We start from the raw sequence: 18049 nt of genomic DNA, 5'->3' as shown, positions 1-18049 counted from the left end.
TTCCGGAAGAAGGGACGTTACAGTTTGACTGGCAGTCACTCTTGGTTCCTCACAGGATCTGAGAGCCGGTTGGGTGGTAGCACTCTCTCCTTAGGTCTACCTAAAGCACAGCAGGTCTATTTCACGAGGGAGCCATTCCAGATTGTCTTCCCATCGTGCTCTGAGTCTTCTCTTCGGTATAGCTCCCTGGTGAAGATTAGGGGTTTCTCTCGTCCGGGAGTCACCTTTGATACCTGCTGAACTTAATGGGCATTTTTCGTGGAGGGCCACTATTGCCAGTCATTCTCGCCTGTGCAACCCTATTTCAGTGAGGAGTGTTCTAGTCCATCTAATTGGCAAGTATGCCTTTCTACCTATCGTCATATCCATGACTGAGGGAGCCCGCAACAGAAGCTACTCTTTGGTTGCAGTGACTTGCAAGCTGTACTTCCCTATTTTAGGTATAACCCTATCTGCGGACAGGAGAGTCCTGGTTCTTGCAACAGTTCCATTTACTGGACCGCTTGCTTCCTTGGGGGAAGTATAGGTAATCATGGCCAAGGTATTAATACGTAAGCCAGATTGGTGAACAGTCTGTTTCGAGATCACAGTGACCCTTCCTTGGTACCCTTAAGGTTTCCAGGCCAGTGAAGACATCCTCTTCTACAGGGTTTGCACTTGCAACAACCCAGCTTCCTGTCTTTTGGTGGAGTGTTTCTGGATTTCTTCCCTGGGGGATTCGCTCTGTTTCAGCTGTTCCAAGCAGCCTGAGGGCTCTATCGCGGTGGGAAACTTCCTACTGGAATCGGCAGTGAGTTATTTGCTTGGGGTTGACATATACAACCTAGTAACTTGTTCTTACTCCTGCAGTTCACAGGTCAGCCTCCTTGTGTTCTTCGCTCCTTCTGACTTCCAGTTAGAATGTCAAGGGGAAGAAAAGCTAGGGCATTTGTGGTATATTTGAGTGTATACCTGCAGGGAAAAAGACACCAATTTTTTCCCTAAATTTTCACCAAGTTCTGGCTGGTATTGTCTTTAGCTTTTCTTACTTCACTGGGTTGTCCAAAGTGCTTTCCTGCTCAACTGAACTATCCTGTAGACAGGATGGATAGCCCTGCCCTTGACAGGATACTGTGTGGGTGAGCTTCAAGACTAACTTACCTTCCTGCTTGGGGGTTTGGGCTAGTGATCCCATTCAGGGGTTGCCTTTCATCCTCTGAAACTCTTGATGTTGTTTTACGTGGCCAGCTATGTCTGATACTTTGGCACTTAGGGTCTGTCACAGACCCTGCCATTTGTTGATTATTCTACTAAGCATTGCTTGGGTTTTTCTGCCCATTGTACCTATCAGCCAAACATGGGGCATATTTCTGCAGATACTTTGTCCTTCAGATACAAGTGCACTGCAGTTTCTTTCTGGAAAGCTCTCTGGCTCCAGTTGGTTTTTCGGTTGTCTTGTAATACCGAAGGAAACTGTGGTCTTTGTCCAAGAGTTCTCTTGTTTACATCTCTAGACTTTTTCCTGTACCCAAGAGGTTCTAGAACTACTGTCGTCAGGGTTTATTGTTCTGAAACCCTGCTTGTAATGTTTTCCATGATGCAGAGTTTTCCATTGCTGGCATTCGCATCACTCCCCTGCCTTAGGTACTTCTGCTATGCATTGGAGGTTTGTGTCTCAGTCTTTTCTATGGTTTTTCTCTTTGTAGAACCCAACTCTTTTCCCGCCTAGACCCCTTTGTGGGTTAGCTGCCTTACAGGCAATAGGGGGAGAGGTGATGCTTTCAGTACTGCAATTTCCTGTTTTGTCTTGCTCAGACAGTCCATAGCTTGGGAATCACCCATGTGTGAGGACTACATCCCGTTTGTCCTGAGAAAGCAGAGTTGCTTACCTGTAACAGGTATTCTCTGAGGATAGCAGGATGTTAATCCTCACAAAACCCACCCACCCACCTCCCCTGGGAGTTGGTTTCTCTATGTATTATCTATATCGTGAGGGCAGGGCGATGACTACAACTGCACATGCTCAGTAGGGTGTTTTCTAGAATCTTTGAGATCAAAGTTCCAGCCTGGGCTCCATCTGATGATATCACCCATGTGCGAGGACTAACATCCTGCTGTCCTCTGAGAACTCTTACAGGTAAGCAACACTGCTATAATGTTTGAAATTAGACCATAAGTTTTAGACAAATGACATTCAGGAGAAAGGATGAGTTGTTACCATCTTAGAAGAATCAGACTCTGGAACTAATATTGTACATATATCATCTCAAAAAGATGTGATAGAGTATCTGCACCAAGATGCTTCTGTGCCAAAGCAGAAGCAGCTACAGACTGTGCAGATGTATATGGGGACAAAGTTTGGCACAGACTGGTGTCTACCATACTCTGCGCCAAGACATCAAAAGTACAGTGTTCCTTTTGGGATGGCTCAGAAGGCAAATGGTGACTTTTTCTCTTATCAGAAGGAAGAGAATAGGAGACACTTTTTTTTTCTCTCTTTTGGACTCTTGACCCTTTAGGCACTGGTTCTTTGGAGAATGATCTTTCACTATCTGAAGGAGATGACATCTCCATTTTCAATGTCATTTCTCTATAGAAATCAGCTCTTGGTAACATTTTACAATATTGCCTGAAGTTCTCCATAACTTGGTCCAGTCCAAGACATTCTAAATCATGTAGGCCTTGACTCACCATTTTCTGTCTGCATTCAGTGCATAATTTAAACTTCTTCTTTAAGCTCTTGAAGACTTTTATGACATGGTAAAAAGGCAATCGCACAACTAGTAAACTTTATTTATTTTTAAGAGAAAAGGGAGAACATTGCAGTGACTAAAGGGAAGAAATAGGAAAAATATACCAAAGATATATAAAAACAAAAAAAAAAACTTGAGCAGCAATGACTGAGAACCAAAAATTCTGACTGTTCAAAAAGCATACGAATAAAAGACTGAGGGGCAGGCGCGTGGCAATAGCAGTATAGAAAACTCTCGCACATGCTCAGAAAGGTCTTCTTTTTTTTTTTCTGAGCTTTGGAGAGCATATTCTAACAAGGTGCTGTTGGATGATGTGTGGCTATTATTCCTTCCTATCCATGGAGAAACACTTTTGTGCTCATTTCCAGTCAGGTTGGTTGAAATGCTGCTTTAGGTTATCTTAAAGGTCACTTTTCTTCTGTGTAGAATTTTTATGATATAAGCATTTCAACAGCCAGATTTAGCCACTTGTAGAGCTGTGTAATTGCTTTGTAGGTCATAAGAACATAAGAAATTGCCATGCTGGGTCAGACCAAGGGTCCATCAAGCCCAGCATCCTGTTTCCAACAGAGGCCAAACCAGGCCACAAGAACCTGGCAATTACTCAAACACTAAAAAGATCCCATGCTACTGATGCAATTAATAGCAGTGGCTATTCCCTAAGTAAACTTGATTAATAGCCATTAATGGACTTCTCCTCCAAGAACTTATCCAACCCTTTTTTGAACCCAGCTACACTAACTGCACTAACCACATCCTCTGGCAACAAATTCCAGAGCAAAGGCCTTAAGTCACATGGTGTAGTGTCTTTGCCATTTTAAAGGACAAATCACCTGGATAGTGTTAATGCATTTAATCTATTTTTAACTTTTGCTTTTCAGTCCCAACACTCTGAAGATCCCAGCTGTTCTATCATGTAGTGAAAACAAGGTATTGACCAGCTCAACCAAGTGACATTTTAATGTGAACTTCTGGAACTACTGGAATATATCTAGATTGGTTTTGTTTTTGGGTTTTATGGTGTCTTTTTTTTTAATATATATATATTTGAACTGTTAACAAAATTGCCACGTGAAATTTCAAGCATTCACTAACGTTGAGCCCTGACCAGAGTGAAGGAAGCAGATTTGGAAAAAAATCCTATTCTATTGTATTTTAAAAATAAGATTACATAAAATGAGCATGATACTAGATATTTGCAGGAAACCAGACTAATCCTTAGGAACAGCTGCAGATTGGTACTAAAAACCTGTCACAATATTCTAGATATAAGGGAATGGGCTTTGGCTTCTAAAATGTAATCAACATAAAATCACTGGCTTTCTAAAGTGCATTTGTTTAGGGAAGAGGAAAAGCAGAACTGTGAAAACAGAATGCATATTTTATTTTGACCTTTTATATCAAAAACATAAGGACATCAATCTCTTGGATGTCTGTAGTTGGTTAGTATCAAGCTGCTGCTAGAAACGTTGTGAATTCCTTATTTCAAGCTGCTAAACAGACCATGATTGTGCTGTAAATTTCAGCCCAGTTTTGAGCATTTTCTATGTTTCCTTTAAAAAAAAAAAAAAAACCCAACCCAAAAAACAGGGAAATGGCTTTAAAGAAGCCTTTAGTTTTCTATTTCTTGACTCTTAATCTCCATCTAGTTGCTGCATTGAGGTATGCATCTTCCATACTGTTGTGAAAGGTCCAACAGCATGTGGAAGTGTCTTGCTGCTTGACACATACAAATACTAAACTGAAACACCAGAAGCAGATAGTTGAATACAAACATAGCATCATGCTAAATCTTCAACTATGGTGCTTTCATTCTGCAAAAAAAAAAAAAAAAAAGTTGTACCATAATGTTCTGATCTAAATAAATGCCATTTGTTGATAGGTGGCTCTGAGACTTAATACTATTATGTATCCTATGATTTTTCTTTTGCCATAAGTATTCTTACAAGTCAATGGGCATCTTGTTTGCACAGCTTCTTGGTTCATTTATACATATATGCCGTTGTATATAAGTGAGGGTATTTTAGTGTACTATGCTTCTTACCCAGTGTTTATTGGAGCACTGGAAATTTTTGACTGAGCTAATACTATGTTGCTGAAAGACAACTTAAGGAAGACATGTTCGAGCGAAAAGAAATCCTTTAATCCATATTTTTTAGTTCTGAGTGAAAAAACCTCCCATTGTGGTTGTAAATTCTTGAAGAAAAATAAGACCCAAACACTTTATCCTCATGGTTTACCTACATTATATATAGTTTGCTAGGGTACCACTAAATTGTACTATAGCTCTAATTCAAAATAAATGTCATGGTACAGCTCTTGCCAGGGACAACTTGTCTCTAGCTGTTAACATTTTGATTCCCGGCAAGTGACACGGGTAGAAGAATACCACAGTGAACTTTATATTCTTTACAATGTATTCTTCAAAATGTTGGCAGTGATGCAGATACATTTGACTTATTAACTTGGATAAAGAGGGTGGAATGGAAAATTACACTGATTCAAGATATGGGATTTTATGGTCTAGAACCTTCATTATGCAATCACCTGTATTTTCTATTTATATATTTAACAGCATTTTTGTATTGCCTGAAAACCTTTTACAGTAGAAAGGCATAACATTGTAAAATTTGGAATTTATTTGTTAGATTTATATTAATATATTTATTTCCTTTCTGAACTCTTATGTGACGATTAACAGTTCAAACCTACCAAAATGTTAGGTTACAGCTACTATAAATTAGCTGAAATGTGCATATGTATATTTTTGTTAGAGCTAAAACTGTTAAATCGTTTGCAGGGTCCTATTTCATATGGGATCTTGTGTTTTGTAACTTTTGTTAAATTTTTATTAATAAAGATTTTCTATATCATTTGCATACAGTTTAATAATGAAAACATTTTAAAATAGCTGGGGAATATATGGAAGTATTATGCAGAATTATTTTTAATAATGAGAAATATACTTTTTATTTGGGAGGTAAAACCCAACTCTTTCTAAAAGTGAAATGTTAAATTTTAATACTAGCTGAAACTTACTTGAATGTTTAAATGCTTATTGTGGCAATTAACTATAAATTCAGTTTTATGAACACTCTTCTGTTAAATTGAGGTGTGCTCATATTCTACACAGTACATCTCCAGCACTGGCTATTTCTCAAGTAAGCCCAAATATCTTTTATTGCAGTATGAGAAAAATGGCACAAAACTAATATTGTCCGTTTAGAATCTTTATTATGGAGACTCGTTCATCCGATAAAAAGCCCGACTCAGGCCGAGTTTCACCCAACCAAAGGGGCTGCTTCAGGAGCTGTATGCAATGTCGCTTGTATGTCTGATAGTTATCTCATACCATCAAATTTGTCAGAAAGTTTAAAAGAGCATCTATACAGCTTGTCAATCTTGCTGTGAGCAAGAGTATCGATAACTTTGAAGCGCTACGAATGGCGCCAAAAATTCTTTTAATCGAGGCTGTATGCGCCGTTCGCGTTTAGGAGGAGACTGATACGCTGTTGGAATGCACTCGCAGAATGCTATATTCATGACACCAGTGTCTTGCACTTAATACACTTAATACAAAAACTACAAGGTGCAAAAACATTTTTCAAATAGTTTATAAAACCAAAAACATTTTTTGAAAATGATTGATGCATCTAAAAAATATCCATAAATGTCTGTATCACGAATAGTCACAGTTTATCTAATTGTATGATGCGGCCCTTCAAAAAACACTCCCTGGAGCACAAATACACTCGTGTATTTGTCGCCCAGCACAGTGGTATTTTGGCAATTGAATGTCTGCCTCAGGAAGCTTTTCCTACAACAAAACCAATGTTATATATAACCTTTCAAAATCCCTGTATATAGAATACCTTTAATAAAACATACTTCTATATTGGTCCTACAGTCTCACACTGTGCCTAACAGACACCTTCATTGTAATTAAAACCTACTGGTTGATGCAACTTCCAAATCAACCAATGAGAATGCCTTCAGTTCACAAGGGCAATGTCAAATGTGAACTGGTCAATATAAAACAGAATAGGGAGCCAAGATGTCAACTGAATGAGATGAAGCGGGTGTGAGTGCCTTTTTTTTTGTATTTTTTGCCTAGAATGCCGCATACTAAAAGAAAGGGAAAGATCAGAATGAATTCCACAGTCTCCCCTGTGGCTGATCCTACTCAAGAGGGCTAGTGAGTTTCTCACCCCAGCATTGGTGAATTTGCTGGCTTTTGCTTTTGTTACAAGGGTGGCTGATGAGCGAGCAGCCATCGCCACACTGAATGATGAAGTTACCTTAACTCTTGACACGCCAATTACATCTCTTCCGCTCTAGATGTTATCAATGAGAGAGAGCCTGCTGTTGAGTCATCCCAGAAAGGGTGTTGATGGCATCTAGGGAGGCATCGTATCATTTGCAGGAGTCCTTTGTTAGGGAAGTCGGATGAGTTTGTATTTTTGCTGAGTGAACATGCTGCATTGTCGGTGGACATGGGAGCATTTAGTGATTCTCTGACTCAGGCCTTGACACCAGTGGTTGGTGCAGGAAAGGAAGTTAAAGAGAGATTTCTCTGAGGAGACTCTGATAAGAGTTTTATATCAGGTTTCTGTTGAAAGACCTTCAGTAATATGCTTGATTCTGTATGGACAGCATTGGTTTCTCTGTCTATTTCTTCATTGCTGGATGTAACTTCTGACATTTACTGGCATATACAAGATACTGAGGTTACCCTTGTTTCTCACAAAGGAAGATTGGATGCATAGATAAATCAAATTCAAAGTACTCAATTGAAAATACTGGTCCAGTGTACCTCTTGCTTGCTTTGGCAAATTACTTGACATATATTCATACATCTTTATTTAATATACATGATAGTCATTGTGGATTAATAAATTTAGTCCAAAGTGAAATTATAAACGCTAAGAAATGTAAGAATTTAGAAAATCCTATATATTTGAATCTTCAATTGTTAAATTTTCCTATGATTGAGCTGTTTTCACCTACGGGTTTATTTTTAAAATATCTTATTGGGAACTTGAAGATTTCCGCTGAAATGATGCCTCCAGTGGCCAGTCTATTACCTTCCTATGGGAACTAAGGGAGAAACTGGTGACCAGATTCAAGAGGCTTCGCCTGACCTTACAGGATAAGGTATGACTTGACTAATCGAGGAACACTTTTTGTTTTCTTTTGTTTTTTCTCAAGACCACAATTTAGAGAATGTTCTTTCGTAACGAATTTACTTTGTTTTATGGTCAAATTTGGATCTATCCTAATATTACTAGGCCAATCCAGGAACAAAGGAAAAAGTTTAGTTATGCGTCAAGTTTTGGCCTTAAGTTTAGTATTTAAATGTGAAGTGTATATACTTTGAACCATCGCATTTGAGATTTTTTCTAGCTTTCAGGGCTAGTAATGCGTAATAATGTTAGTTTCCTTCCTTTCCAGTGAATTGGCATTATATAAATGTATTGATACTTCTCAGCTTTTTTTTTTCCATTTGTTGTTTTTTTGCTCTTTAATGAGCTTGTGCTTCTCTTTTCCTTAAATATGAGAGAGCTACCTAAGTAGTAACTATATTTGTGTTTAATGCTTTTATTATTCTTTACATGGATGTATCCTGTCAATTTTTGCTTCAAGTTTGCTTATGTTCATTTTTGAAATTTCAATTAAAAAAAACCCCAAAACACCAGAATATAGCAGGAAATTCAAAACTCTGGGGGGGGAGGGGAGCTGTCCACTTAAAATCAAATGAAAACCATAAATTAAAAAAAAAAAAAAAATCAAATGAAAACCATCCAATCAACTTTTAAGAGCAGAAGGATAAACTGTGTTTAAAGTGTTCACTGTATTTACACACAGTTTATCCTTATGATCTTAACAAACAAGTTGATTGTACTGTGCTTTAAGTTCATAGTTTTGAATATCCTGCTATATTCTGTTTTATACTGGCCAGTGCAGATTTGACATTACTCTTGTGAACTGGAGTCATTCTCATTGGTTGTATTAAAGCTGCATCAACCAATACGTTTTAACTGTGATGAAGGTGCTTGATAAAAAGAAGGCCAGATTCAGCACACTCGGGGTCTGATATAGACATATGTCTTGTTAAACATATTCTGTGTAGAGGGATTTTGGAAGATTATAAAATAACAAATCCTCTTCTGGTGGTGTAGAAAAAGCTTGTGATAACTCCTGAAGCAGGCATTCAGATGCTGAAACATCGCAACATGTTAGGTGACAAATACATGAGTAGATTTTTGTATCCCAGGGAGTGTTTTCTGTAGAACTGCATCATATAATTAGATAGTGACTTTGTTAGTGATATAGACATTTATGGATACTTTTGGATGCATCTGGAAAAGCAAAGAAACACACAGTGTACCATCGGTGCGCTCAGAGTCCATGTATGAAGTCTTGAATGATCTATCATTCTCATTTCAACCGAACACACAGTTGGGCTAGCATAGAGCATCTGAGAAGGACCAATCAGTACATAAATATTAGCTGAACTACAGTGACACTCTCCTCTTCACATGGTAACCGGTCTCCGGGACCTCCCAGTCAGTATCCACAGTAGTATTAGTACAAAAATCATATTTAACCTTATGATGACCACCTTCTATACGTTAAAAAGCAATATATGGGATCAGATTGTACATTTGCATTTTGCTGACATTTTGCCAACACGTATAAAAGGTGGCCATCGTAGATATGTGTGGTTTTTTTGTACTAATACTATTGTGGGTACTGACTGGGAAGACCAAGTGACTGATTACGATGTGAAGAGGAGAGAGTCACTGTAGTTCAGCTAACATTTATGTACTGATGTTTCCTTGTCTGATGCTCTGTGATGGCTGGTCTGTGCAGTCTGTTAAATTGAAATTGATAGAGCATAGTTCAAGACTTCATATACAAACATTGCATGCACCGATGGTACAGCCTTTGATTAATCATTAATATGTTTGATCAATTTCAATGGATGATGATAGAGCAAGTGAAAGAATTACCTCCAGGTAGAGATATAAAGGCTCGCCTTAATTATTAATTTGGATTTATATGATGAAGACTGTAGCCCCTTAAGGGCTATTGTGACTTTGTTCTAGAATGTGGTTTCTACCTATAGTTTGTATCAATTGCTACTGGTGTATAGTCTATTTGAAAGTAGCAGGATTGGTTGTTGCCAAGTCACATGATCCAGTTTAAATTGACACTTTCAAAATGGTCAGGGTGAAGCTACGAGTTCAGTAGTAGGAGATTGTTTGTTTGATTTGATCTACAAGAGAGAAGTTATTTTCATCCCCTGATGAAAGACTTTGTTTTGAAACGTAGCCACATCTGGTTGCTGTGGGAGGGTGTCCATAAAGCTAAGTGGGATTAGATGATGTACAAGCAAAATTTTCAAATGCATCACTTTTCTGAACAGTGTCTCATTGAGATGGTATAAAAGCAAGAGTGTTTAAAAGCAATTAAAAAAATGTTTAAATGTTTGAAATATTGACAGTTTGGAATAGGTGGTGGGTTGATGGCAATGATTAGATTAGGGCTGTGGTAACCATGATAGTTACTGAGTTTGGCCACAGATGAAACTACCCCCTTCCACCATAAAATATTTTTCAACAGCCATTGAGTTAGTGTATAGAGGAGTGTAGTTGGCTTTTTCTTGGTATAGCCCATTCTGAGCATTAGGGATGTGCATCGGGTGCCCGATCGTTTGTGCTTTCAGTTTTGTGTGGCTGTGGGAAAATCTTGTTTTCCCGAAAATTCGGGGGAAAAGTGTTAAATCATGCAACTAACAGATTTATAACAAATTTAAGAAATATCGTATGATATTTCATTATAAAACAATTCACATCCCTGCTGAGCATGAGAGCAGGTGTCTTTGAGCATTGCTTTCATCTGATACCAGGCTGCATCATTTTCAAAATGTTTTTGGTTTTAAAAACCATTTGAAGTGTTTTTGCACCTTGTTTTTTGTATTCAACAGACTGAATATTTATTTATTTATTTAAGGCTTTCTATAACTACTTTCTTGATACAGATCAAATCAACTCGGTTTACATTGAACAAAGTAGAACTATAACCAACCATATAACAAGTGACAAATTGAAAGAGTATGAAAGTTACATTCTAACAAGGTAGCCTTAACTGGGAGAGGGAAAAAAAGAGGGGGAGAACGAAGATAGATAACAATATACAATAAATAAGGTACTGTTTACAATGGAGAGTGGGAGGGAGGCATGATAATTCTAAATCAGGCTGTTGGGCTATATGAATATAATATGAATATAATATATATATGAATATATAAGAATATGGTCAGATAACACCATTTACATGGTACATCTAATTGACCAAGAGAAGGGGGGGGGGGGGGGGATAGGACTTTGGCAGGATCAGTGGCAATATATATGTAAATGTAAATATTGTGCTGTTCAATTTCTCCCCTTCCACCCCAAGTTTATTTTCCTTGTTTTTTTGTAACTTTCCCTCTCCCTTTTTCTGATTCACTGTATTTAAAGTTCAAGGTTCTTATTGAAAATATTGTTTTTTACGTTACGTTATGCTTTACACTCCTTGTTATTTGTAAACCGGGTTGATGTGATGCCTATCATGAAACTCGGTATAACAAAATAAATAAATAAAATAAATAAAAAAAATATATGGTTCTTACTATATTTTCTATTATCTGCTAGAAATTTGCTTCTCCTTTCCCTGGGCTATAACCATTGCCTGCACTTTTTATATAGTCTTTCAAAACCACAATGCTAGCATTAGAAGACTCCTTTTACAAACTAGTTCCTACTCTTTAAGAATGAGTTAAGTAAATATAGTGAATTTTTTTTTAATTTAATTGATTGATTGGAAAAGCTGCAGAAATGGACAGTTTGTTTGAAGATTTGACAACTTATGAACTTACATTCACATCCTTAATATATGTAAAATGGTATCCGTGAAGGTATGTCACTGTTTATGAATCATAGGTGATGAAGTCACATAAGGCGACATATGATGTATATACCTTGACCCTTGCTGCATCAATGCTTTATCTATGCACTGGATAAAGCCAATGTCAGTTCATGTTTAGAGCACTAAGGTTACCATTTCTTTTCTTTTCCTCTTGATAGGCCTGGGAGGGGGGTTTGGTTCTATCTCTCTCTCTCCTACCCAGTTGATGATATTCACAGGGCAGAAGCAAGCTACAGTCATTCATGCCCTTGCCAGTACTGTGATAGGAAAATTGGTTCTTACCTGCTAATTTTCGTTCCTGTAGCTCCACAGATCAGTCCAGACTCCTGGGTTTATGCATCCCTGCCAGCAAATGGAGACACTGCTTCATATACTCTGGTGCCACCTGCAGTTCCTCAGTATTGACCTGTACCCAAGCTGAATCCAAAACTGTGCAAAAAATATTGGTGGTAAACGCTTGCAAAAAAAATTAAGATTTTTGGCTATCTCAAAAATATTAAAGCTGAACTGACTACTCTCCCCTGCCATAGACTGGGTAGGTTCTGGACTGATCCATGGTACTACAGGAAAGAAAATTAGCAGGTAAGACCCAATTTTCCTTTCCCTGTATGTACTCTGATCAGTCCAGACTCCTGGGATGTACCAGAGCTCCCTGCTGTGTAACCGGGAGAGTCCTGCTTGCAAGACACTCTCACCAAACAGCCGAGACTCTGGCTGCCCTAGACTGGAGCCAAGTCGTTACTCTACAAATTTCCTGTGGAGAAACCAAGTGAGCCTTTGCCCAAGAGGCTGCTTGAGATCGAGTAGAGTGAGCCCCCAAACCGTCCGGCACTTGCCAACCTTTGAGTATGCATGCAGATCCAATAGCCTCCTTAAGCTATCTCGCAATGGTAGCCTTGGAAGCCTGGGTACCTTTCTTCGGACCACTCCATAAAATGAAAAGATGGCCAGATCTCCTCAAATAATTTGTGAGCTTGATATACCACAGCAAAGCCCTATGAACGTCCAACATTAGAAGTTCCTGTGCATTAGTCTCAGAAGCAACCAAGTACGAAAAGGCCAGCAGCTGCACAGTCTGATTGACATGAAAAGTAGCTATCACCTTCAGAAGAAAAGATTTACTGTTCGCAAAGACACTTCTGCTTCCGAGATCTGAAGGAATGGATTGCGACAAGAGAAAGCTTGCAACTCAGAAATTCTCCTCACCGAACAAATGGCTCCCACGAAAATGACCTTTAAAGTCAAATCCTTAAGAGTCTCCCTGTGGATAGGTTTGAAAGGAGCCTCACACAAACTTCAGAGAATGAGATTAAAGTTCCTGGAACTGGAGGGCACAAATTCTTGACCCCCCTCTGATAAATCTGTCGGGATGAGGACAACTGGTACCCATAAACTTTTCCTCTTAAGCAAGCAAGGCCACCACCTGGACTCTAAGAGTTGAAAGCTAGGCCTTTGATGAAACATTAAGAACATAAGGACATGCCGTACTGGGTCAGACCAAGGGTCCATCAAGCCACAGCATCCTGTTTCCAACAGTGGCCAATCCAGGCCATAAGAACCTGGCAAGTACCCAAAAACTAAATCTATTCCATGTTACTGTTGCTAGTAATAGCAGTGGCTATTTTCTAAGTCAACTTAATAGCAGGTAATGGACTTCTCCAAGAACTTATCCAATCCTTTAAACACAGCTACACTAACTGCACTAACCACATCCTCTGGCAACAAATGCCAGAGTTTAATTGTGCATTGAGTGAAAAAGAACTTTCTCCAATTAGTTTTAAATGTGCCACATGCTAACTTCATGGAGTGCCCCTAGTCTATCCAAAAAAGTAAATAACCAATTCACATTTACCTGTTCTAGACTTCTCATGATTTTAAACACCTCTATCATATCTCCCCTCAGCTGTCTCTTCTCCAAGCTGAAAAGTCCTATCCTCTTTAGTCTTTCTTCATAGGGGAGCTGTTCCATCCCCTTTATCATTTTGGTCACCCTTCTCTGTACCTTCTCCATTGCAACTATATCTTTTGAGATGTGGCGACCAGAATTGTACACAGTATTCAAGGTGTGGTCTCACCATGGAACTATAGACACATTGACATTTTCCATTTTATTTACCATTCCCTTTCTAATTCCCAACATTGTTTGTTTTTTGACTGCCCCAGCACACTGAACCGACGATTTCAATGTGTTTTCACTATGCCGCCTAGATCTTTCTTGGGTGGTAGCTCCTAATATGGAACCTAACATTGTGTAACTATAGCATGGGTTATTTTTCTCCTATATGCATCACCTTGTACTTATCCACATTAAATTTCATCTGCCATTTGGATTACCAGTTTTCCATGTCTCACACGATCTTCCTGCAATTTATCACAATCTGTTTGTGATTTAACTACTCTGAACAATTTTGTATCTGCAAATTTGATTACCTCACTCGTATTTCTTTCTTTCCAGATCATTTATAAATATATTCCTGAAGGAATGTGAGACAACGAAGACCACAATGCTTGTACTCCTTTAGCCATACACCATGACCCAAAGACCTTCCAGACTTAAGACATATGACAACTAAGTCGACTTCTGTCTCACTTGCAGAAGAGTAATAATGATGACCACTTCTGGGTACCCTTTGCACCTCAAACACTTCCTCTCAAAAGCCAAGCCGCTAGACAAAAGTGTTCTGCCTGGTCGGAAAATTTGGGGCCCTGCCTCAGAAGATGAGGGAGATGACTGAATCACATCGTTCCGCCTACAGCCAGATTGACCAGATCTGCAAACCGCAGCTGAGATACGCCTCTATCCAATGCAAGACCTTGCCTACCAGAGGCCAAGGGGGAAAATGTAAAGAACTACTCCCCGAGGCCAAGGCAACACCAGAGCATTTACTCCCTCTGCCCCGGACTCCCTTTGTCTGCTGAAAAAGCAAAGAGCCTTCGCATTGTGACAGATTACAACATATATTTCTAGTACTGTACCCAAAATTTGACCTCATCACCAGTATCGATTCTATGTTGCCTTCCAATTAATACCTCATGATTATATCCATTATTTTGCCTGTTTTACTTTTTAGTATTGATTCCATATTTGTGATTACATCTTTTATCCCTCAATTGTGACATCTACCTGATATCCCTTTTCACACCCTCTTTACCCACCCTCCTCTTGCCCTCCTGCACCCACCCTTTCGCATCTTCCCCCACTACCTCTCACCCTCCTCTCCCCCCTTCACTCCAATAACCCCTCCCTTATTTCTGGCCTTTTCCTCTGGCCCACTACTCCTCTTCCTCCATTACACCTCCCTGGTGAAACATGCTCCACCACCCATTCACTATGTGCTCCCATCCCATTCCCACCCTCAAGCACTACACTCCTACAGCTCATACTCCCCAGTCCAAAACCGCCCATGAACACCACAGAACATTGCTCCCCATCATGATCACCCCCCTCACCCAACTAATTGGCCGTACCACCTTCACAATCCTCCTCTTAAATGCACAATCTATCATCAAAAAAAACCGCCCTACTCAATGACATTTGTGCTCTCACAGAGACATGGCTAAAGGACTCTGATTCTGTCTTACTAAACCAACTTCCAACTGACCTATAAGACATCATATCCATCCCCAGACCCAGGAAACGAGGAGGAGGCTTCCTTCTTGCCGCAAAAAAGAGACTTAAACTAATTCGACAAACAATCTCCTCCCCTCACAAGTTGGAAACTGGTCTATTTAAAGCACCCAACCTCCAAATCTGCTTAATATATGCCCCCCAGGGCTCCTCAAAACCAACCCTTCCCCTTTGATCAAATATACCACCAAAAACAGACAAACTCACCTGCAATTATCCTTGGGGATTTTAATCTCCACTTAGACACAGTACCCCTATCTTCTTCCTGCAACTCCCTCCTTGGATCCATGAATGCACTAGGCTTCAAGCAGATAATCACTAGCCCTATGCATAAGGCAGGCCACACCTTGGATCTCATCTTTACCAATGCCCTGATACTACCAGACCCCCCCACATGCAATCCTATCCCCTGGTCCGACCACTTCTGCATCAAACTACTTGCACCACTAAAAATTGCAATCTCACATCCCCTAAAAAAAACTATTCACTTCCACAAACATTGCAAAACCGATGATCTCATCACAGCCCTCTCCAATGAACTTTCAATTCCCGCAGCGTCTGGGCTCGCAGGCTCCATGTGGTGAGCCATCCAAAATCGCAGACCTCGTGGCAGTAGAGCCGGCAATGACTTTTTTTTTTGTCTGTTTCCCAGCCGCTGGGAGCTCGGACTGCCCCTCCGGAGAGGGAGGCAGCACAAAGCCTGTGGTGATTCAGACGTGCGCAGGCTGTGATCCCCTTACCATCGCCATGTGGGAGAAACAGCACTCCCCGAAAAGGCCCCAGCACCGCAGAGCTCTGGGAGGAAAAGCAACACCCGCCCTGTGCTGAAACTCGATTCGGGGGGGGGGGGGGGGAAGAAGGGAGAAAGCAGTCCTTACCGCTCAAGCTGTGACTTTTTTCTTAAGCAAATTTAAGCAGCCCTGCAAAGCGTTCCCATCTCCTAAAGCTGAAGACAACTGTCCAGCTCAGTTTTGTCAAAATTGAGGGAGAGGCAAAAAAAGAGCAGCAAATCGAAGCCAAAAAGCCACCGAAGTGGTAGGATCTGGACCACCAGATTTGCACCTCACTGCTGAAACTGGACTAACCGTACAAAAGGATCACTGACCTCCAGCTTGTCCACTTCAACCAAACAGGGTAGGGATCCATCTCTGGGACCCCTGGGAGGAATGCTCACAAGAAAAAGACAAAAATACTTGGCAAGTTAAAGAAACTGCAGGTTTATGTACCAACCACCATCTGCTGGAAACAGAGAAATACTGAGGAACTGCAGGTGGCACCAGAGTATATGAAGCAATGTCAGCTTAACTTTCTCTGTTTCCATTGGCTGGCAGGGATGCATAAACCCAGGAGTCTGGACTGATCTGCGTAGGTACAGGGAATTTAAAAAATAGTAAACCACTGTTAGGTGCCTTACATACAATACTTAACCATATGCAGCTAACTAGACAACTGGATTGTCAAACTTGCCCTTTTCCAACAAATAAGCACTCGCTCTGAAACAAAAGTTTGAATCAGTCCCTTTATAGTTTAAAAAAAAAATAATGAAATCTGTTTTGGCTTTGCCTAAAGGGTTTTTTTTTGTTTTTTTTAAATAAGTATTGAAAACATTGGTCCAATGTACCTATCACTTGCTTTGTCAAATTGATATTTAAGAAATACATTCATACAGCTTCTTTATTTAATATACATGATAGCCATAGTGCATGACAATGTTTCTGTGCAAGTTAATATTTTTATTGTGATTTATTAATTTGGTCAGAGAAACTAGCATGTTGTAAATTCATGACAATATACTTAGTATAACACTATCTTAAAAATAATTTGAACCAATTTTGCCTTTGGTCAACATACAATGTGCACATTTGAGGTTGTTCTTGATAAGTAGATTGTGATAAATGAAAGGCACAATGATCTAACTTTTAGAAAATTATACCTAGTTCACTCAGTTTTTAAAAATATAGCAAAAGAACAAAATACATTGCAGCCAAATGCTAATACAGCCACATTACCTAAAACTTTATGCTTTTTAAACCAAATTTGTTACCAGTATAATACATTCAATTAACATAGTAATCCATTACAAAACAATGGTTCATTTTCATCTAGCCAAAAAGGGTAACTTTTTTTTTTAAATACAAATAAAATATAATAAATACATAAAAGATAAGACATACAAAAGTCAAAGAGCAAGGCTTTCACAGAATGCCACATTGATGGTCATGTGAATCCATTTCAATCATGAAATGATGTCCACAGTGTAAGCTGGCTGTTTATTGAGGCAGAGACACCAATACGTCAACATAATTAATTGGGAAGAATCCAGATTCACCGTTTATCATTCCTTCGTACCAATTTTCATCAATCTGGTTTGTTAAAGTTATGATGTTACCTTCTTTGAAGCCCAGTTCTCCTTCATTTTCTGGTTCAAAGTCATACAGAGCTCGACAGCAAGGCTGATCCATGTACCTTGAAGAATCTGATCATTTGTAAAAGCAAATATTAGTTTGCATTTTTAAAGAATACTGATAATAGCTTTCTTCATACTACATAAACAAAGCTCTAGTGGCTGAATTTACAGTGTTTCTCAAATTTTTTGGGGGGGATATAATGGCCTAGTTTGATGCATTGATATGGAGGCAAAAAACCCAGGAGTGATTAGATAAGCTGAAATATTTGGCTTGTTATGGACAAAAGTACTGGCTGATGATTATGGTAT

General features: G+C 39.3%; 2 protein-coding genes across 8 annotated transcripts in view; one reads left to right on the top strand and one right to left on the bottom strand.

Moving 5' to 3' along the window:
* The window catches only part of LOC115074703 (lamin-L(III)-like), a 103451-nt gene that overhangs the window by 76683 nt on the left and 8719 nt on the right, over positions 1-18049 (top strand). For 5 of the 7 annotated variants that reach the window (XM_029574430.1, XM_029574429.1, XM_029574434.1 and 2 more), the window contains one exon: positions 3614-4598. Coding sequence is in view for 6 of the 7 variants with exons in the window: in XM_029574429.1 (XP_029430289.1) it covers positions 3614-3652 (39 nt within the window). In the remaining variant the exon portion in view is untranslated. Of the gene's footprint in view, positions 1-3613; positions 4599-14160; positions 14703-18049 lie in introns of those variants that run through there. The other 2 variants (XM_029574432.1, XM_029574433.1) reach the window with 2 other exon arrangements.
* Positions 17052-18049, bottom strand: part of SH3GL3 (SH3 domain containing GRB2 like 3, endophilin A3) — a 90192-nt gene continuing 89194 nt past the window's right edge. Inside the window, exon 9 of the mRNA XM_029574437.1 lies at positions 17052-17809. Coding sequence (XP_029430297.1) covers positions 17604-17809 — 206 coding nt within the window. The 3' untranslated portion in view covers positions 17052-17603. The remainder of the gene's footprint in view (positions 17810-18049) is intronic.

Source organism: Rhinatrema bivittatum, chromosome 13 (genome assembly GCF_901001135.1).
Source record: "Rhinatrema bivittatum chromosome 13, aRhiBiv1.1, whole genome shotgun sequence".
Lineage (NCBI taxonomy): Eukaryota > Metazoa > Chordata > Amphibia > Gymnophiona > Rhinatrematidae > Rhinatrema > Rhinatrema bivittatum.
The sequence above is the reverse complement of the archived record's forward strand: the minus strand, read 5'-3'. Positions and strand labels throughout refer to the sequence as shown.